Here is a 23,592-nt window from a genome sequence, read left to right on the forward strand (position 1 = left end):
GTAAATATGTGCCTTCCTCCCCACAGCATCTAAAGCTGAACTGATGATTTGTTTAATATTGTTAGGTTGGGACCATGTACTATGACCAAGTGGGGCCTTGTAAGAAGTATCTAGCAATAACGTGTTCAGGGAACTTTGTCAAATGGTGATTATTTAACGCTGCAATGAATGCTTCAATCTGCACTGAGCACTGTATTAAAATCATGGCACTCGGAATGGGTGGCTCCTATTAGTAGGCACATATATGATACAAGGCATGTAATTGTGAGGTGCAGAGCTCAGCTAAACCGGGAGATAAGTGCTGCCTGAATGTGCAGTAAGCAATGGGCTTTTATTGTCCTTGGTGCTTTTGCAATTCTTCACCGTTTGTAATTTACTTAACATCTTGTATTAGAAACTGAAGCCTTCAATGCCATACTCCAGTGCTGTCCAACTGGCGGCCCGCGGGCCGCGACCCCCCTCTGTGTGGCCCCCCACCTGTCTGGCTGCTTTGATGGCTTACCTATGAGTAAGCATTAAATGGTATCAATACTGAGATTAACTGGCCCCCTGCATGGTTCTCACCTGTATTGTTTAAAAATGTAATCCCCTGTGTTTTTCACACCTTTTAATACCTGCATTGTTCTACCCCTGCAGTGTTCACACCTCAGTAGAGACTGTAATCACTCCCATTGTTCACTTCTTCACACCTCAGACATAGGTACTGTAGGCAGAGTATGGCACATACAGCCAGCATAGGGCAGGTAGAGTATGGCACACACAGGCAGCATAGGTCAGGGAGGGTATGGCACACACAGGAAGGGTAGGGCAGGCAGAGTATGGCACAAACAGTCAGGGTAGGGCAGGCAGAGTATGGCGCACACAGGCAGGGTAGGGCAGGCAGAGTATGGCACACAGAGGCAGCATAGGGAAGGCAGAGTATGGCACACACAGGCAGGGTAGGACAGGTAGAGTATGGCACACACAGACAGCATAGGACAGGCAGAGTGCTGCCTGTGTGTGCCATACTCTGCTTGCCCTATGCTGCTTGTGGGAGGTGAACCAGGCAGGGGTTTGTTGTGGGAGTTTGTTAGCAGTTGGAAATAGCCATTAAATGGTCCCTAAATTGTGTAATTATGTACTGGGGGTTGCTCTGCTATCCACAGGGGAGGAGGAGGCATATGGAATTTAAGGGTATATCTTAATATGACATAATTCTTTCACATATGAATGATGGTTGATATCCCCACAGTAAGGACCAAGCATTTGGGATTTTGCTGTGCTACCACCATTGTGATAAAATAGGTGTGGTTTGAAGTGGGTGTGGTTTCAAAAAGGGGAGTGGTCAAAACTGGCTTCCATTAGCGGCCCTCCACCATGTATGCTAGAGAAATTCCGGCCCTCGGCACCATAGAAGTTGGACAGCACTGCCATACTCCATAACAGCAATGGTATATACCCTGCCCATAAACTCCAGTGAAACAGCAGTCTCCCATACCCAAATCATTCTATAAAATGGTTTCATGTTGCTTGGAGCAATTACTTTCTAACACTGCATTTTCGAACAAGGCACAGCCTTTTTTAATCAGTAAGAAAAGCTATAGAACATTTCTACTGTTTTCTGAATTAGGAATTGAATGAATTGAACAAAATAATGTAATTAGCAAATTACATATGAAAAAAAGACACTTGTAGGAAAGAATATAATCAAAATCAATCAAAAACATGAGAATGGAAGCAGAGCAGATAAAATGGACACAGAGTAATAGAAAATGTAGAGCAATGCAGCGGTGTCGGACATTCTTCTTTTGGAGAACCTGTTATACATTTATTCTACCAGCCAAAGCTAAAACAATATCGCAGCACTTATCCAAAAGCCTGAGTGACTGACCACTGAATCATACTTTGATAATAAAAATCTAAAAGCTGAAAAGTATAAAAAAAAAATGAAATGGTAGTCTTTTTATTTACAGTGCTCCCCCTTCCCCTCGCTTATAGCCAGGGAAATCTGTGTCAAATTTGCATTCATTTTCATATTAACCCAATAGAATGTCACAGTCTTTTTTTCATTGCCTTCTTTATAATGCCAGTTTTGGCTGCCCGTGTTCCAAGCAGACAATACAACATCTCTCCAGCCTTACTTTGAACAACTTCAAACAGTGCAAATGATGCTTTGAGCATAGTCACATTCCTAATGTTCATATTAACTGTTACTTCACATGGGGAATAGGCAGCTGCCCAGATAGTCATAATGTCGCTCCTGAAAGATAGAGAAAAACACTGATTAGTTCTTCATTTAAATATATGAATATGAAGTTAAAGGAACTCACACAAATCCATTTGATTTAATGTGTGGCTTCCCAATATTAATACGTAGGAAAAGGTTATTTAAAAACAACAGCTTTTAAATCCTAAAATAAAATCCAAGGGTCCTTGTGTACTCGAGAGATGCTCACCTGTTGATTGTGCTGTAAATGAGATCTTGTAGGATAGCCACATATCCATAACACAAAGGAAAGTCGCAATAAACCCAAAAACCTGAAAAAGGAAATATACACTCATATTCAGCATTTCTCAGGGCAATTTTTTTGACCACTATAAAAAACAGAAAATAAAATTTAAAAACCCACGCAAGAAAAATAATTTCTGTGTACCACTCAGATGCATTTATTTCCCAGAAGTAAATACCAGCCTTCTTTATAGTAATTTCCTATTTCTAATATTTTTATAGTGTTGAGACATTAGATATATTTCTCTTCACTTTCTTTTCAAGCATAAAGGTGAGGGCCTGAACTCCCATTAACCAATCCTACATGTAGGGAGTGTGGGTTCATGGCACGCAAAAGAGGGGGAAGTGGATAGGGGAGAGAGGATTTGGTGTAATTTATTGTTTCCATATGGACTTTTATCACTTTTAAAGAAGCAGTGACACCAAAAAATGAAAGTGTGTCAAAATAATTAAAACATAATGTTCGGTTGCGCTGCACTGGCAAAAGTTGTATGTTTGCTTCAGAAGCACTACTATAATTTATATAAATAGACAGCCATTCAAGCTGGAAAAGAGGAGAAAGGGCTCAGATTACAGAGCCGATAAGAGATAAGCTCTATAGAATACAATGGTGTTTTACAGAGCTCATATATTAAATACTATGTAGCCTGTGCCATTTAGCCTTAGTTCAATTTGAAAAGCTACACAACATCTTTGCATATTGAAACTATAGAAGTCTTTCTGAAACAAACATGCAACTTTTACCAATGCAGGGAAACAGTACATTATATTTTAATTACTTTGATACACTTTCATTTTTTTTGGTGTTACTGTTCCTTTAAATGAAATGATTTCAGCTTGTCTTTCATACTACACAAGAAAGTTAGATTCTTACCGATCCAACTACCAATCCTGATATGGTGTAACTTTTCACAGCAGCAACAATAGAAGCAATGAAGAGAAGAAATATGCCAATTGCATAGTGCAGCAGCTCCTGAAACAATGTGAGAAAGATAAAATTATACTCATTAGATCTGTGATATTAGATATAAGTGCAGAGACACAGTATGAATATAAGCTTTATACTGAAAAAAGATGACTCTTCCTTGTCTTGTCCTGGCTGCCTGGCCATTTAACAGGGACTGTCAGGCACATATGTTATTGGCTGAAACTCCAAACCAAATGCATTCACTATTGTTCTTTTCAAGTAATATACCAGATAATATTTGCAATGTCTTCTGAACAGAAATTGGTTTCCACAGTAAGTTAACATTCTACTGTGCTTTCCTTTCCACCTCCTAAGCCATATTTATCTACACCACCTAAAGGTACCGTCATCAAATCCCTGGCAGGGTGGTTTCTTCACTCCAAAGTAGCCCCTAAGGCTCCTACTTCCACTACAACTTGCCACCAACCTAGAAGCTTTCACGTTTAGCTTTGACCCCATACCTAGATCCATATAATACTGCTGGGTTCCCCTGAATCAGTCTGCAGCATGACATCATATGGACTATTAACTTCTTAGCTCCATATTATTTTCTTTTGATTCTATAGAGTTTGTAAGACTTGCATCACACAGACAAGCTGGTATTAAAGCAAATACTGCATCCAAACCAGCTTCTCTGTAGTTGTACTGCAGAGCTACTTGGGATTTTCAGGGAGCAGCACAGTAATGTCAAAATAGCCTCTACATTGTGCTCTGTAGGAAAGGGCTTGCCACTAGATGTAGAAACATTATTGATGGCATTAGCTTCCACTCACACACACAAGAGTCTGGGCACAGATATTGGTGATCAAGCCTGGCTTAAAGGAACAGTTCAGTGTAAAAATGGAAATGGGCAAAATGGATAGACTGTGCAAAAGAAAAACATTTTTCAATATAGTTAGTTAGGCAAAAATGTAATCAATAAGGGCTGGAGTGGGCAGATGTGTAACATAATGACCAGAACACTGCTTCCACCTTTCAGCTTTCTAAGTGGTTAGCAGTCAGTAACCAATCAGTGACTTGAGGGGGAGCCATATGGGACATAACTGTTCAGTTAGTTTGCATTTGAATCTAACTAACAAAGTCACTGACTAACTAAGAGGTTAGAGAGCTGAAAGCAGGAAGTAGTGTTCTGGCTATTATGTTAGATATCTGGTCACTCCAGCCTTTATAGATTACATTTTTGCCCAACTAACTATATTGCAAATATTTTTATTTTGCCAAGTCTATCCATTTTGCCCATTTCCATTTTTACACTGAACTGTTCCTTTAAAGTTTCCCCGTAACTCCACAGGTATTCAGTTTGGGCTAGGTTGCAGGCCAGTCAAGTTCTTCCCTTCCTATCTCAGCAAACCAATTCTGTATGGACCTTGCTCTGTGCGTAGGGTTACTATCCTGCTGAAAGAAAAAGGGCCTTCTACAGACTGTTCAGACAAAGTAGGAAGCATGGGATTGTCAATAATATTATTGTATGATGTAGTGGCACCTGTGTTGACAATAATAGGTGTGGCTTATATAGCCAATGATAATTTATCTTTACATATCTGAAAACAAGGGGAGTCATTGGAAAATAACTGGGGTCACAATTTTTATTTGCTTCCTGAAAATATAAATTTAGGTATGGGACCTGTAATCCAAAATGCTTGGGCCCTGGGGTTTTCTGGATAAGGCATCTATTTGTAATTTGTATTTCCTTACCTTAATTCTGCTAAAAATAATTAAAATGTGACATAAACTCAGTTGGATTATTTTGGCCCCGATATGGATTCATACAGCTTAGTTACCATAAAGTACAAGGTTTTATTATTACAGAGAAAAGGAAAATCATTTTTTAAAATTGAGTCTATGGAAGATGTTTTTCCTGCATGGTGGAGCTCTTTGTATAATGGGTTTTCAGAAAACAGATCCCATACCTATAGAATAACAGCACAGTTCCCAATTGTCATGATCCTACCTTTGCAACATGAATGCATTCAGTCAGTTAAAGGGGAAGGAAAGGCTAAGTTACTTGGGGGTGCCAAAATGTTAGGCACCCCCAAGTGACTTAGATCGCTTACCTTGTACCCTGGGCTGGTGCCCCTGTTAGGAGAAAAAAGCACCAGCCCGGGGTACCTGTAGTGAGCTCTTCCTTCTTCCTGTCTCTTCTGCCGGCGAAATCCGTCGGCCGGCACATGCGTAGTAGAGTGAAAAGCCGACTTTCTTGTTTAAGTTCGGCTTTTCACTCTACTGCGCATGCGCGCGCAAGCGAAAAGGAAGGAGGAAGCGCTCGCTGCTACCCCGGGCTGGTGCTGTTCTTTCCGTACAGGGGCACCAGCCCGGGGTAGAAGGTATGCGATCTAAGTCACTTGGGGGTGCCTAACATTTTGGCACCCCCAAGTGACTTAGCCTTTCCTTCTCCTTTAAGAGAACACAGTGTAACGGGAAGGTTAGGCAATGCCATACTGATGTGAAGCACAGGTAAATGTACTGTTAGATCTGTTTGCTTTAATTTCTTAAACCTTTCAGTGCAGAAAATCTTAAAAGTTTTAAAACCAATGATGACCTTTCATATCTAAACCAATATGGGAGCAGAATGTGGCATGATCTGAACCAGAGCATGCCAAACTATATTACAATACTTAATTAAGCTTGTCAAAAATAAAACAGGATAAAGTTAAAGAAGTTGCGAGGCCACAGAATCCCTTTTAGAAAGTTTTAAACCCAGTCAGGTCTGCACTGTACACTCACCGCTAAGGGCCATGAAATGCACGTCAGCATTCTGTAAATTCGAAAGATGTTGATCACATAAAATATGAAGATTAAAATCATGAAGCTAATTGTGACAATTTCAAAGTAGTTGAATGCACTGTAGTCTGTCCAGATGGAGAACCTCACACAAAGGAATCCTATTAATAACGACACCTGTAGATACAACATTTTATTAGTGACCATTTTTCCAAATGAGCTAACCAGCTAAAGGCCGTGGGATGCCAAATACTATGATTATACATAGCTCAACAATAACAGTATACAAAAAAAAATTCAGGCGGGTTAAATGGCAGATAATAACACTGACCATAGAGTGTGTGAATGTGATGGGGACTTTAGACTGTAAGCTCCACTGGCAGGGACCGATGTGAATAATAAACAATCTCTAGTGCAAGAGAAATGGTAGCACTATGTAAAAGCTAATAATAATTTCTGTATTTTTTTAAAGGCTAGTTCTACTTTACATTAACTTTAGTTAGTTATTGTACTGTTCTTATTGGCCTTAATTTTGTATAGTTTTTGAATTATTTGCCTTCCTCTTGTGCCTCTTTCCATAGCCAAAACCATATGGTTCTTTGAGGCTACAATTTATTCTTACATTTTATTACTTATCTTTCTATTTAGGCCCTATCCAATTTATTTTCCAGTCGTTCATTTATTCCACTGCCTGGTTTCTAGGGTAATCTGTGGACAAAAAATATGGGGTAAGAAGCAGGTCTGGACTGTTTGTATTGCTCCTGTTAGTCAAAGAAATGTAAAAGAAAACTAAAGCTCTACAAAGAATTTGCCTAGAAATGCTGCACCATATTTTTGGGCACTAGAAGGGCTGTAGAAGGGCTCTTTGTACTTGAAATGCCAGGGCCTATTTTGAGTCCCATTCCGCTTGGCTTAAAGCCATCACAGTCATGTGACAGGTAATACTGGAGCCATCTAAAGAGGCAAACATTTTCAGTCATCTTTGCTCATTCAAACCAAACGCTCTGGGGTTGTTACCGTTTACGTGAACCTAGGAACCAACATACAAAATGACACTTTTAGTAACCAAGCGTCAAAATTCTAATTTTTAAATCTGAATTTTGGCTCTTCTTCTGCAGAAAGCGGTATTGTGCTCTATGGACTAGTGATGCAGCTCCCACAAATGCAAAAAAACTAAGCGAGGCAAGCAGCATTCATTAGGCCACCTCGGGTCAGCGCTAGGGGCTGAATCACCCCTAATTGAGATTCATATGACACAGCAGCACAGAAGCCATTCTGCAGAGGAAATAATTAGACCAGGTCCACTATAAGTTTTTGTTTTAATGATTTTTGACAACCCCTAAGCCAAATTTCTCAACAGCAGCCCAGAGCACACTGAGCATGTTCAGTGTCACTGACACTCAAAAGATGGCCTAAGATGTCTGAATCATTTTTATAGGGCTGCAGAACCTCTGGGCTGGTATTGTAAGTCCACTATATTATAGCATTTACAGCCATATTAGGCTTTAGTTTGGCAAACACTCCTCCAATTCATGGAATGGGGGTCCATAATAAACTTACTGAGGGCTCACTGCCTTTTTTTTTACAGTAGCTCCATCCTATAAGGTATGAAATACAGAAATATACATTAGTAGTAGACAGAAAATATTGTGACAAACATTCATATATATTGGACATTCTAACACTTAGGGAGTGCCACCAAATTAAAGCCAAATAGACTGCCCCATGGAACCCTTCACAGTTCTCCCAGGTCCAGGGTTCGCTTCTGTCAGTAGGTGCACTTGCCTGCCATTCATAAGAACAAACTGAACTGGTGCACACTTGGCGCAAATAAGCACAAAAGCAGGGAGCATGTTTAGGCGCAAATTAATGACGTGTGGGTCCAAAAATATTTAACCCCCACCTAAACCTTATCCACCTGCTTCCAACCCGAACCATACCTGATGCGTCTTCTGGCTTCTGAATTTATAGACCCCCGCCTAACAACCCCCCCAATGATGTCACAAAAGGGGCGTGGCAGGCGCACCTATAAATTCAGAATCTGGAAGACGCAGGCCAGTAGTGTTAGTTTGCTGGCAGGGTATCGGGCCAGCCCATACACACAGCTCAATACACACGACTGCATCCATTTTTTTGTACCTGCAACTGCCACTGTGGAGTCCCTTTATTTCACAAGGGCCTTTTCTGTTCCTCTTTCCTCCTGTTCCCCCCTTCCTTTTTTATTTCTTTCTCATTTTACTTCCCCTTTTTTCTTTTTTCTCACTTTACTTGGAATTTTACCAGCGATCTGGTTGCTAGGGTCTGGGTCCTTCCTGCCACGAGGAAGTGAGTGGCCAGTTACCAGGGGTGGCAAAAAGCCGCCCCTGGGAACTCAGCTCTGCCAGTGCAGAAAGCACATTCGCTCTCTCTGCACTATCGATGCAGCCCCCTCTGGACCCACTCCGAAGCTAAAGTTGTAAACGCAGAGTGGGAGAGAGGGGGCAGCAGCCCTATAATTGCCACAGCAGCCAAGCTGGCATATTAACAGGAGAGGCTTGAATACAAATATAAGTAATAAAAAAATAACAATAAAATTGTAGCCTCAAAGAGAAAGGTTTTTTTTGCATCTGGGGTCACTGACCCCCAATTTGACAGAGTGAAAAGAGCTGGAAAGAGTTGCAAAAGAAGGCAAATAATTCAAAAACTATAAAAAATAAACATGAAGAGCAAATGAAAAATTGCTAAGAATTGCTTAATCTAAAAAATACTAAAAGTTAATCTGAAGGCAAACCACCCCTTTAAACTATGTAGAAAATGTACAAGAACATAAAATGTATATAACAGCATTATACAGCTTTCTGTTGGGACAATGAGTCTCACTGTACAGCCTTCTGTTTGTGGGATGGGTGGTATGATAGGCTCAGACTAAAGGAAATGATGCATACATGAAAGGCATTTCCTCAACACTATGACTTCACCCGATGCAAGAGTTGCAGCTCGTACAATACCCATAACATCTGTCAATGTTGCAATTTTTAAAAATGTCAGTTTCCTTTTTAAAAACCTGTTTAAGTTCCAAAAAGAAAAAACAATGCTAATAACAGGAGCTCATTTACAGTGCTTTGCTAAAGTATTCACCCTTGGCATTTTTCATGTTTTGTTGCCTCACAACCTGGAATTGAAGATGTATTTTTTTCTATTGTGAAGCAAACAACAAATAGGACAAAATAACAGAAAACTTCAGCGTGCATAACTATTCACCCCCCCTAAAGTCAGTACTTTGTAGAGCCACCTTTTGCGGCAATAACAGCTGCAAGTCGCTTTCGATAAGTCTCTTTCCCTCGATTTGGACCCGTTTCCCAGTCCCTGCTGCTGAAAAACATCCCCACAGCATGATGCTGCCACCACCATGTTTCACTGTGGTGATGGTGTTCTTGGGGTGATGGGATGTGTTGGGTTTGTGCCAGACATAGCATCTTCCTTGGTGGCCGAAAAGTCCAATTTTAGTCTCATTTGACCAGAGCGCCTTCCTCCATACATTTGGGGAGTTGTCCAAGTGCTTTTTGGCAAACTCAAGACGTGCCTTCTTATTTTTAACACTAAGTAATGGCTTTTTTCTGGCCACTCTTCCATAAAGCCCAGCCGGCTTATTGTGGACCTATGGACATATACTCCAGTCTCTGCTGTGGAACTCTCTGGTCTCTGTGCTGCCTCTCTGATTAATGCTCTCCTTACCCAGTCTGTGAGTTTTGGTGGGCGGCCCTGTCTTGGCAGGTTTTTTGCGGTACCATGTTCTTTCCATTTGAAGTTGATGGTGCTCCTGGGAACCTTAAAGATTTGGATATTTTTTTTATAACCCAACCCTGACTTCTCAACAAATTTGTCCCTGACTTCTTTGAAGAGTTCATTGGTTTTCATGGTGTGATGCCTCTCGCTTAGTGGTGTTGAAGCCTCTGGGGCCTTTCAGAAAGGGTGCGTTTATACTGACAGATCATGTGGCACTAACTATGTGACTTTTAAAAGGTAATTGGTTGCACCAGGACTTTTTAGGGGATTCTTTTTATATACATTTTTCTCATTTCCTTTCACCAACTTAAGGCCCCCATACACTATAAGATCCGCTCGCTTGGCGATGTCGCCAAGCGAGCGGATCTTCACCCGATATCCCCACCTACGGGTGGGCAATATCAGGTAGCAAATAGCTTAAAAAAAAAATAATCCGATCGTTTGGCCCCAGGGCCATGGGGCAGTCGGTTCGGGGACCGCATCAACGAGCCGATGCGGTCCCCGATCCGACTGGATTTTCTAACCTGGCCGATCGAGATCTGCCCAATTTCAGGCCAGATATCGGCCGGCCAGGCCGCTTGGTTCTGCCCATACATGGGCCGATTAGCTGCTGAATCGGTCCAAGGGACCGATATCGACAGCTATAAACGGCCCGTGTATGGGGACCTTTAGACTATTTTGTGCAGATCCATCACATAAAATAACATTAAGAAACATTTAAATTAAAGGTTGGAATGTAAGAAAACATGAAAAATACCAAGGGGGGTGAATACTTTAGCAAAGTACTGCAGATGTGGGTTGTATTGAAAAGGTTAATAAAGACTACATCTGAGTTCTCAAAAATAAATATACATTTTTTTATTTTTTTTTAACAAACCACCCCCTTAGGTTCACAGTATAATTCAACCCCTCCCATACCTTGTTCTACTCTATGCAGAAGGAAAGACTAAGCCACGGGGGGGGGGTGCCAAAATGTTAGACATGGAGGGAGTGAGTTTAATCACTTACCTTTTACCCCAGGCTGTAAGAAGAAAACCGCACCAGCCCAGGGTACCTGCGAGTGAGTGTCTCCTCTTTCTTCCTTTGTACTTGCGCGCTTTTGTGCATGCCCAGTAGAGTAAAAAGCCGAACTTTAACAAAAAAAAAGTCATCTTAGTCACCCTGCTGCTCATGCACCAGCCCTGGGATTAAAAAGACAGAAGAAAAAAGGAAGAGGAAACACTCGCTGCAGCTACCCCAGGCTGGTGCCATTTTCTTCTCACAGGAACACCAGCCCAGGATAAAAGGTAAGAGATTAAAGTCACAGGCGGTGTCTAACATTTGCCATCCCCCCAGTGATTTTTCCTTCTTCTTTAAAGGAGAAGGAAAGGCTAAGTTACTTGGTGGTGCCAAAATATTAGGCACCCCCAAGTGACTTTAATCGCTTACCTTGTACCCCAGGCTGGTGCCCCTGTTAGGAGAAAAAAGCACCAGCCCAGGGTACCTGCAGGAAGCGCTTCCTCCTTCCTTTTTCTTCTGCCGGCGAAAACCGTCGGCCAGCGCATGCGCAGTAGAGTGAAAAGCCGACTTTCTTGTTTAAGTTCGGCTTTGCACTCTACTGCGCATGCGCGGCGCTACAGGAAGGAGGAAGCGATCGCTGCTACCCCGGGCTGGTGCTGTTCTCTCCGTCCAGGGGCACCAGCCCGGGTACAAGGTAAGCGATCTAAGTCACTTGGGGGTGCCTAACATTTCGGCACCCCCAAGTGACTTAGCCTTTCCTTCTCTTTTGTTTCTCAAGTCCCTCTCCTTTCCATAGTGAAAGCCCAGATTCTCTGGAAACTTTAAACTAACCCAGCAGCCAAAAAGCTATTGCTCTGTGAGGTTACAATTTTATTGCTTATCTTTCTTTTCTGGCCCTCTCCTATTCCTCTTCCACTGCCTTCTAGCCCAGATAGTTGCTAAAAATCCAAACTGCATCACATAGGTGCCTATCTATTAAAAGGTGAAAAATTTAGTAAGGAGTTAAAGTAATACCGAGTATTGCACCCATTTCCCCCTTTGATAAATGTGAATTAGTAAAATACCATAAAACAATTTAAATCTAGCTGTTTGGGTGCAGATGTCACTGTACCTCGCTAAGAGAGGTGGCCATACACATATTTAAGCTGCCGATCAAATCATTACGGCTGATGTCCCAATGAGTGGTATAGGCGCCTGTGATAGATCTCTGCAATTAGGGGCGATTAACTGCTCCAAAATGCCTATCCACCAGCAACAATAGGTGTCACCAGTGGAAAGCTCTTTGCATCGCTTCGATGTTCCAAAGTCGCACAAAGTTTTCTCCTGCAGACAACTTCAGAAAACCAAAGCGTTGCAAAGGGCTTTCCTCTGCAGACTTCTATTGTTGTTGGTGGACAGGCATTTTGCAGCCGTTAGTCGCCTGCAATAGCAGAGATCTTTCACGGCCGACTAATCTGCTCTGTGGGACAGCCTCAGACCGATTTGGCAGCTAATCTGCCTGTGTATGGGGCCACCCGACAGGATTTCTTATGACCTGACATGCTGTTAAGTTTTTTCTGTGCATATAAAAAGCTATCCCTGGTTTTATTGCGGTGTGTTTGTTCTCCTCTCTAATGTGCATGGGCATCTTTAATCTATTGTTTTAATCAAAGTTCTGTTTTTATTTGTTGAAAATCACCAGCTCTTAAAGACACATCTAGGCTAAATAGAGGAAAAGGACAACTTTTATGCAGATAGTGTGGACAACCTACTCATAAGAACAGGAAATGTTCAGAGAAAAGAAAACTAATCTGTACAACCAGGTGGCCTCAATGAAGCATTAAAGTCTATGATTCTAACACTAAACCAGACAGCCTTAATGTTTTTACATCCCTCGAAACCTAAACAGTTTATTTCCATATTGTATTGCTAATACTGCTATACCATACATTTGGCCTGTCATAATTAATTCCCCAAAACAGCCCATGAAATAACCTAACATCCAATGTTAGAATTGCATTAATATCTGATACTGACTTCTCCCAGGGCTGTTAAAGGACACGTAAACCCCGCACACAAAAATGTAATCAGTGAACAGCCTCTCTGAAATCTTTCAATATCCGCCACACTGGTTGTCCAGAGGTTAATAGTAAGGCTGCAACATCTCCTTAATCACTTAGATTTCCTTCTGCTCCTGTAACTCACTCGCCCCCCCCACCCCACCCCTCGGGAATTTGCTTTGAGTTCTGGCTTGTGGGCATGCTCAGTTGTTCTAAGCTCAGATTACTAAACACGCCCCCCAGTCTAGCAGCCAGTGAAGAGATGGCATTGCTGGTTCCCATAGAAACTCTGCTCTAACTGTCTGCTTCAGTTTTTTTCTCTTAATTTTCTGAGCTCAGCTCAAACAAAGCAAAACTTTTATCAGACAGCTCTGCCTGTGTGAGCCTGTATTCTTGATAACATGTATACAGAATAAGGGTCTATGTGTGTGTGTGTGTGTGTGTATGCTGTTTGCAGATTTAAATGTAACTGATTATGTATCAGAGGAAAAATGGCCACCAGGTAAAGCTGCTATTTGCTTTAGGAAAATGTGATGGTGCTGGCAAGCAGAGGGGATATATGCAGTACAAATGATGCCATTTGGGTGGGGGAGACGTGCCTAACTGATATACATTGTGGGAAAATGTAGGCTTTACATGTCCTTAAACAATAAACTTAGACGCATATAAGCAGTCTGCCTGGGTTTCCTAGGGCCAACTACAGAACCTGACACCATGGACCCACTTTCAGCACTTTGATTTAGATAGTGTCAAATGTATAGGTTTTTTTAAAGGCCCAAGGTGGGTTTGTTTTCTTAACATAGTAGTAAGTTATAGAGAAAGCCATTCAGAAGTTTTTTGCACAGCTACTCTTCTACCTTAAATATCACTATGCAAACCCATGCCCAAGCTAGACCAGCTGACCCACAACTGGACCAAGACCCACCTACCAGCTTATCTCAGCTTATGCACATTTCACCCCCATCTCTGGGCAGGGCTGCCTAGGTACCTATAATACACTCCATACAAAATACCCTACCAGGTGAATTGAATGAAAATGACAAAGTGTTACCAGACCTACCATATATGTTTCTAGATGCATGATACATTACATAAAGACAAGAAAATGCTTTTTGTCATCAGTAAAACCCTGGTTTGTCACCAAATAGCAGCTGTTTCAGTTTCCTGTTCTTATGCTGCTATCAAATTCTCTCTGTGATTGCTTTCTGGCCTACATAAATGCAGCAGTCACAAAGGCTCCACTGTAAGGTGCATCACAACACATCTCCATGCTCAGATGAACAGCAGACTAAGTGATTCTGTTAAACACTAAGAAGCAGATTTATTACACTTTGCACTGGAGATTCCCAACTGTTTGAAGGTTTTCATAGTTACTATATTTAACCATCAGAAAAGTGTTAACACAACGATACATTTATCCTTTTAGCCTGTTACAGCTTTTAGCTCTGTCAGTAATCTCTAACAGTTTATTTCCCCCAAATACCAAGAATGACTATAAGCCTGTTGTTGATTTAGAGAAGAAAAATAATTATAACATACAAAAAAGGTTTGTAAATCTCAACTGTAATCAATTCAGTTGAATACCCTTAAAAACCACAGCATGGGGACAGAAGAAATGCCTGAGTGTAAAAGCCCTAATACTGGGTAGTCCTCACTTCATTTAAGGAGAAGGAAAGGCAAAATCTATAAAGGATACCATTCAATAGTCCTACTACTGTTAATCTAAAACGCAATAGTTTTGGTTTATTATTACAAGAATAACTGAGTTAAACTTACTTCAAACTTTACCATCGCTTTAGTGAATGGCGCCGCCATCTTGGAAGTGGGGTGCCCACTTCCTTTCCTTCGGTGCACTACACTGCGCATGAGCATTATTCCCTGCCCCCCAAGCCCCATTTGTGTGCGCCTTCTAATATAGAGAGGGTCCGTGGGAAGGGGGTGCGATCCTGTTTGTGCGCGCTTACAGCGGATGTAGATGCGCATGCGCCGCCAAAAATGCCAGTCTTAGTCTCTGTGCAGGAGCGATGCATTATGGGAATCCTATATACCCAGCTCAGCGTTTTTTCTTCCTGTTTGGCATCTGATCATCTGACCGGTTGAAATATGGGGAGACTTAAGGGCACTATTGAGAGAACTGAAGGTAAGCCTGTAGCTTGAGATTAACTCTTTATTAGCCTTTCCTTCTCCCTTAATGAACCCAAGCCAACTCCTAATTGCAGCACTACAGAAAATAGAAAGCCCCAGCCCCTCAAGCCCTAACACACACGTGCATGTATATAACACTGGGTCCCAGGACCTCTAAGGCTCAATAATGGCTCATTTATGCCCAACACTACACTTGCTGAAGTGCAAAAATGGATACAGTCAATGTGCAAATCGGCACCATTCATTAAAGATTCTTGCATCCAAAGCCCTTCTTGCATTTCTGCTTAGTTACACTCAAATCAGGTGCGTCCATCGCTTGTCCCATTGTAAATTGTGTGCAAGTGCGCCTACTGACACAAGAGAATGCCGGAGCTCCCACCAGCTCCAGTACCTCCTGGATCCCACAGCGGCTGACATCAATATCAAAACTTCTTATATTATTTTGCCTAAAAAAAAAATCACACGCTGACATCTTTTGATGCTGAGCACCAGAAATGAAACAATTCCCACTCCCAAACTTTTCAGTGCAATTATGTCCAATTTGGTTAGAAGTTAATTTCAGGTGCAACTGAATCAGGTGCATCTCTCACTCGCTGCCGGAATTACACTTGAAATGTTGAAACATAACCAATAGAGACTGCACAAATTTTGAAGCAATGGACAAGAAGTTAATTTGCAAACAACCACGGGCGGGGGATTGTTCTTCCTCCGAGGGCTTATTTAGGCCACTCTATTTCTCTGGTGAATATATTTTCCATGAGCTGCCTACTCATAAATGGAAAATGTGGCCTTAGTGATGTTTTTCCCCATGATTTTCCCTTTTTTGCAGAAATTCAGAGTCAGATCACATTATACTGGCAGTTGCAACAGAAACAAATCGTATGACCCCATGATGACACTAGGAGACTGTACATCGAATGCACCGCTGGCTAATAAACATATTGGTAGGAAATGCTAGAAATTTTCAGGATCTTTGTCATGCCATACGGTTAACAAGGACATAAACACCATGGTTAAATCTTGGGTGACAAATCTCCTCAAAATGCCTTTTCATTGACAATAAACTGAATCCCCTGTAGGAAGGCATATGCATCACTCCATTTTCCGAAGTTTGCTCCTGCACAACCTCAGAAACAAAGTGACGCATATGCCTTTCCACTGTTGATTCACTTGCCAGTGAAAAGGCATTTCGGGGGGCCTTCACCCTTACACTTTTTTTTTAGTAATTATAACTGCAGGTGTCTACCCCCTTTTTATCCTTTGCCCTGGTGGTCCTGAGCTTTGGAAGAATGTAGCAGATGCCACCTGATTAACAGCCCTGTAAGACCTGCAAGACTTCTTGTTGCAGAAAGGAATAGACAGATACTGCTTTTTATGTTTTCATGGTCAGTAACTAGCATCTGAAATAATTTTAAAAAAGAGGGAAAGTTAAAATCCCTGGGGGTGCCAAAAGTTAAGCACCCCCCTGTGATTGTATTTACTTACCCGATACCCCGGGTCAGTGCTCCTGTTAGCAGAAAAGTGCATTTAACTGATACTCAGGATATTAGGTAAGCAATAATAATCACTGGGGGGGGGTGCCTAACATTTGTCACCCCCTAGTGATTATAACTTCCTTTCTCCTTTAAAAAGCCTAAGGGGACCAGAGCAAGTTGCATATTTAAAAAAAAAACGGCACAGTCCACTATAGTTTCTGCACTTTGCACCCAGCCCTGCCCTTTGCTGCAAAATTACCCACAACAGTACACAGAGACCTGCTTTCACCCTGTATTTGGCATTGCTGTATTTATTAGGGGTGGGCATGCAGGTATGCCCTCCTCCTTCCCCCTACCCAATCTAGAGCTAAATACAGAGGACAGCCAGTATCAAATGGTGAACTCTAACTTTCCCCAATTGATAAATACACAGGGGGTGAATTTTTTTTGGGTAAGCTCTAATCTCACATTTTTATAAATTTGCCCCTAAGTTTTATGAGACAGATAGTGCTATTTTGTACAAACATGGAGACATACTATGAGGTTTGTGTATATATATCCCACACATACATTAAATAAAGCTCATGAATTGCCTGTAATGATTAGTGATGTCATTAGTTATAAATCTGTGCTTAGTGATGTCATTGGCACTAAAACTGGTGTATTGTAACAAATAATGTACCCAACTGTTGTACAATATGAGGATATTAATAGTCACCTTGCAGTTCCATGACCTGTAAATTAACTAATATCTGCCCTGCACACTTGGCAACAGCCCTGAAGGATTCAATAAACCTGAAAGCCAGTTAGAAAAATGTCACAGAATTATATGGAATTCATGTTCCCTTAAAACAATGACACATAGGGGACCTGATTTACATTATCTTATATATGTATTTCAATGCTCCACAGGGTTTTTGTTTCTCTCTGCTTTAAGTTATGTATTCTTTTATCAATCTCCCTGCTAGAGAGTATATCAAATGCTTCACTGGCCACAAAGTGATACAAATTTCTGTACCAGGCTAATTATTAGATCTGCAAGTTTTTAACAGAGAATAAGGAATTTTTCCGCTACAGAAAACATCATCTTGTCATCTCTTATATTATACCAGAGAGTGAGTTGTGGATGTATGGAGGAATCTGGTACTTGCAAGTCTCTATTGTCTTTATCAATGACAACATCCAGAATCTGATGAGAGACTGGTTAATGATCCCTTGTGTATACTGGTTGCACAGCAGCTTTTAAGCTGGCCATACACGTGGCGATCCGACGATGTTTCGTACGACCATCGGTCGCACGAAACATCGTCAGATCCGCCACACACCATTCAGGGCTGAATCGGCAGGTAAGGAGGTAGAAACAATAGGATTTCTACCTCCTTCTGCCGATTCAGCTCTGAAGGGAGAATTTTGGTCAGGCGCCTTCTATGGCGCCCGATCAAAATTTTCTAACCTGGCCGATCGACGAGCCGACCGATTTCAGCAGCTTCCTGCGACATCGGTCGGCTCGCTGACATACCATACACGCACCGATTATCGTACGAAACGAGGTTTCGTACGATAATATCGGTGCGTGTATGGCCACCTTTAGAGGAAGGGTGTGTAGATTTGCAGCCCTGCTTTCTATTTAAAGAGATACCTCACCTTCTCAAAGTTTGTTTTCAGAGAGTATACTATTACTAATAAATATGTTCTTTCAGTGGATTTTAAAAAAGTTTACTAAAATTGCAGATATTTCAAATAAAATTATTCTTATTCTACCCAACCTTTATGTTACCTAGTTTTCTTGTATCAGTTTAAACCTTTGCAACTGACTTTAAGGCCCTGGTCACATGGAGCTTTTGCTCTGCTTCTCTTCGCCTGTGGTTTTTAGTCAGGCAGAGAGAAGTAAATTAATACATGCCTCCTTTTAGCTGCATTGACAATCACAGCTTCCTCCCACATGCAGCTTCATGGAGTAGATTGGGCACAAAATGTCTGCTTTAGCATTTTCATCTGATCTACACTTCTACTCCATGTAGCTGCACGCGGGGGGAAGCTGTAATTGTTAATGCAGCTAATGTTAATGCCTAAGTTTTAAAGGGAGAATTTACTCCACTTTTTAAACAAGTTTATTCAGTTGGGTTTATGTACAAAAGTGAATATCTGGACTTCCAGAAATAAATTAGAACCCCCATTTTATGTTTTTTATGGAACCAAAAAAATTATCCAGGAAAATGTGTATGCGTACAAGTACATGTAAGGTAAAATTTAGGTTTCACTGGATAAATTTTTTTTTTTACACAGACATACCAGATTCCACAGATTGAAATGAAGCCGTGATACTCTGGAGATCCCTTACTTTCAATGCTTGCAACCACCTACCTCAACTTATTCCATTATAAAGTGATGTCCCAGAGATTTTGCATTACACTGTGAGCTTAAAGGAATACTGTCATGGACAAAGCAATCATGTCATCAGTTAATAGAGCGTCTCTGGCAGAATCCTGCATTGAAATCTGTTTTTCAAAAACGCAAACAGTTTTTTTATATTTAATTTTGACATTTTAATATTCATTTTACAGGGTGCCACAGTCATGTGACCTGTGCTTTGATAAACCTCACACTTTATTGCTGAGCTACAAGCTGGAGTGATATCACAATGGAAAGGGAGCAAGATATCACTCAATATTATGAAATCCAAGTTCGGCTTGGGACTCCACCAGTTACATGGGAGTAGGAGAAAAAATAGGTTATCCGAAAGCAGTTTTAATGTGTAACACTGGCTCCTTCTGAAAGCTCAGACTCAGGCACAATGCACAAAGATGGCTGCCTACACACCAATATTACAACTAAGAAAGAAAATACATTTGTTGGTTCAAGAATAAAATTTTAAATGGTAGAGTGAATGTGTAAACAGTGTAATTTAGATCATGACAGTACCCCTTTAGGGCTGTAGCAGACGGGGAGATTAGTCGCCGCGCGACAAATCTCCCTTGTCGCAGGCGACTAATCTCTGGTGGGATGGCATACGAGGCAACTCGAGCGATTTTAGTCGCCCGCGACAATGGTGATTTGGCGACTAATCTCCCCGTCTGCCACGGCCCTTAAAGGAACAGTAACATCAAAAAATTTAAGTGTTTTAAAGTAATTAAAATATAATTTGCTGTTGCTCTGCAAAGAACTGGTGTTTTTGCTATAGAAAAGCTACTATATAAATAAGCTGCTGTGTAGCCATGGGGGCAGCCATTTAAGCTGGAAAAAAGGAGAAAAGGCACAGGTTACATAGCAGATAACTAGCAGATAAGCCCCATATAATGGGGGTTTATCTGTTATCTGCTAAGTAACCTGTGCCTTTTCTCCTTTTTTCCAGCTTAAATGGCTGCCCCCATGGCTACACAGCAGCTTACTTATATAAACTATAGTAGTCTTTCTGAGGCAAACACACCAGTTGTACCAGCGCAGGGCAACAGTACATTATATTGTAATTACTTTTATACACTTTCATTTTTTGGTGTTACTGTTCCTTTAAGAAGATGGGGAACTGCCCCCTGCAGACAGAGATAGACTTAAATGGTTTCCTTTCAATCAGTGGAATCAGACATGCCTGTGTAGAATGCATTTGTATTTTTTTTAAGAAGTAAAGACAGTGTACACATCTTTCTACATAACTGAATGAGCTCTTGTCATAAAGGGGAGGTATATCTTTCCTTTAATAAAGTCTGCAGAGCAACTGTTACAATTTGATACATCTATTGATGGCATTTTTCAGCTCCTTCTGAAAAAACACTGGCAACTAATGTATCACTTGGAAGACTTAAGACAAAAATATTAAAAGGCTGAAACAGGAAAGTCGATTAAATTGTGCCATTGAAGTGGTTCAGTGAAACTTAGTGGCTACAAATGACCCATGCAAGCCTGTAAACTCTGTAATAAGTGCGCAGGATTACAACAGATTTGGTCAGTCACCATCACCCCTCTAAGTGCAAATACGACTTTCAATTTTGCCTTTACATCATTGCAGGTCTCATTGCAGAGGTTTTAAATCAATACCATTTAAAGTACTGGTCTAGCCAGCTTACTCTGTTGCTCTTTAAAGAGGAAGTGATCGCAATAAATCTAATGCAAAAAAAAAATTGAAAAGGGCACTGCGTTATTGTAATGTATTCTCAAATTGCCAGCGGTTCCTGTCCAGTTGTGTTGCTTGTAAAACCGAAGGTTACGTTCAGCATTGAACTCTAACTATACAGTCAAATCTATGGGTAGGCAAAAAAGGTACATGCATAGTGTGCAATGGCAGAGGAAAGGTGCAAGGCACGTACCCCCTTTAGGACGTTCTGTAACTCTGAGCAGCAGCAAAGTCAGGGAGCAGAGACTGCTTGTAATTTTAAAATTTGCACATCAAGGCCAATTCAGGCAATTGTTGGCAGGGATCTGCCACTCGGCCTGTGACTGGTAGCCATACCATGAACATCCCCTTAAAGCGAAAACACACAGAGAGATTTCACGTGGTGACTTTTAAAAAGATGCTGCAACTAATCCTTGCAGCAAAAAAAAAAAAGACTTATACAGTGCCCTATGGTGGGAAAGTTGACACGGCTTCACCCTTATATAGAATCCATCTGTTTAGCCAAAGAGCAAATCTGTCAGATACCATATGACATTAGCATGTGTATTGCCACCTTAATCTGAGAACCCCTATTGTATCCAAAACTGTGTGATTATGAATAAAAAAATGTACATCGTAAGAAAATGCTACAGGGTCCCAATAATACTTCAAATAAATGCTGCCCTGCCTGCAATCCCCTTCTGTCAGGATTAAAGTTACAACGGGTCTCTAGTAACATAGGAACATTTAGGGTAGGAAAAGTTATATAAATAATGTATGTCCAACCAGGTCCGGACTGAAATTACCCAAAAGTAATTGAAAGTACCCAAAACCCAATAAATATTGCATCTTATAGCAGGCCTTCTGGCATGTACCAGAACTCACAGATTGCCAGTCTGGGCCTGAGTGCAACCTACAGCCTTCAGCTCTTGGTGGGATGCTGACTCATTACACTTTAATAACAACTGGTGGCCTACTAATTGATATAAATAGAGCTGGGCGGTGTGACCAAAAATTTATATCACGGTATTTTTCAAAATTATATCGGTGTCACGGTATTTGATGGTATTTTTTTTTTTCCATGCATGATTAGGTGATAACCCCATTTCCTAATAAATTAGAGAATAATTACTGCAGTATTGAAAATCAGAGTCAGGCAAGCGAAGGATCGGCAACAGAAAGTCGTAAGGTAAATCAGACAGGCTTAGTTTCCCAGGCAAGGCCGCAGACAACATAGCACAGGAGGAGGCATTTGATAGCTTTATATACCCCCCATGCATGCGCAGAACCGGCGCCGTCAGCGCGTCGCGGACGTGCACGCTTTGACATGTACGTGCGCTTTGACGCACGCGCAACGTCCCGTGGACAACGGGGCGCGCACGCATGCAAGGAGGCGCGCGAGACCGGGCCGCACGGGTGAGTACCCTGACACCCCGGGATTGCAGTATCTGAAAAATTAATATAGTTTTTAAAAAAAACACCGGTATTCGGTATTAAACGGTATATCGTCCAGCCCTAGATATAAATAGTTTAAAAAATGATCAAACAAATTGTAACTATATCTGACATTCTCCCCTAAATGGCTCCAGGTGAAAGTCACCCCAACCCTCACTAAAGGGGAACTGTGTAAGAAATAGCATTAAAACGTGGGCAGAGGATAAAACTGAAGAAGACATGTCATTTGTATGTTTCTTGCAGCAATGTATCCCTGGGATCATCACTAGCATGGGCATTTCTATACGTACACTGGCCTGTATGTGGTACCTACCTTCATAAGTAGCGCACACAGCGCCATTACATAGATACATCAGAGCTTTGGCTGAAGTTAGTGACACCACAGCTTCACACAGCACAGGTACTTCATTGTACACAAACTTTAAGACACATTCCCCCATGGGCCCCTAGGGGCTGGAGTTTCACACTCAAGGACTGTAGATTAAGTAGCCCTGATTTATTTATTTATTTTCACAATCTGCCAGCCACACTTGCCATACTCTCACCCTCAAATCCTGTTTACTTAAGCCCCGCAGTGCCAGAACAGAGCAGCCTAAGGCAGGCGGATAGCGGATTAGAGTTGTAGGTACCCGCCCCTGAGAAAACCCTTCCCGCCCCTTACCATCTCCGCTCCTTTCAGCATGCCCGAGTAGGACCTGGCGTAGCCGGTATCCAGCAGCCCGGGGCTGGGCGGCGGGGGAATGTTGCTGCTACTCGCGGTTGTGCGAATGACGGTCATGTTCCGAGCCATGATGCCGCCTCCCCAACTACAAACTTCTTCTTCTCCTCTGCCTGTATCGCTGGGGGCGGGGGTCCGGGGGAGGCCAAGCGGATGAGGGAGATGACAGAAAAAAGTGAAGTTCTCTCAGAGTGGGGAGGTTCCAGAGCAAGTAATGGCTCCGCCCTAACCGGACTGTACAACATAGCGCATAAAGCTCTTACCGCCCTATTACTGGCCCTCAGCCCCGGGAACGTTTTGCTCCACCCATTGTTTAGGCTTGGGGGGGTGCTTGTCACCAACTATTTGGAACTCATATGATGTGATCCATGGGATGAATACACATAGGGTTAATGGCCCCTGACTGAAAGGCATGGTTTTCTGAAAACATAAACAAAAATCTTCAGCACACCACTTACATACATGTTCTCAGAGGGTGCTTAACTTCCACAGCCGCTCCCAAGCCTTTTTTCCATTTATCTTTGCATAGGGAAAGAAGCACTCCAGTCTGTGGGCAATGCCTTTAAATCATTTATTTGCAGAAATGGACCAACAGCACAAGCTTTCGGGGGTGACCCCTTCTTCCCCCGAAAGCTTGTGCTGTTTGTCCATTTCTGAAAATAAATGATTTAAAGGCATTGCCGACAGACTGGAGTGCTTTTTCCCCTTTGCAAAGATACAAGGTTTTCTGAAA

The 23,592-nt window shown here is 41.8% G+C and overlaps 1 protein-coding gene across 1 annotated transcript; it reads right to left on the minus strand.

The window, feature by feature from the left end:
- Positions 1-1,536: 1,536 nt before the first annotated feature.
- cmtm7 (CKLF-like MARVEL transmembrane domain containing 7) lies at positions 1,537-22,990 on the minus strand. The gene is given in 5 exon segments (NM_001015861.1): positions 1,537-2,239; positions 2,436-2,517; positions 3,363-3,461; positions 6,180-6,353; positions 22,803-22,990. Coding segments are annotated over 5 exon segments (498 nt in total). The 5' UTR covers positions 22,932-22,990; the 3' UTR covers positions 1,537-2,225.
- Positions 22,991-23,592: the final 602 nt, after the last annotated feature.

This window comes from Xenopus tropicalis, chromosome 6 (assembly GCF_000004195.4).
Source record: "Xenopus tropicalis strain Nigerian chromosome 6, UCB_Xtro_10.0, whole genome shotgun sequence".
NCBI classification, from domain to species: Eukaryota; Metazoa; Chordata; class Amphibia; order Anura; family Pipidae; genus Xenopus; species Xenopus tropicalis.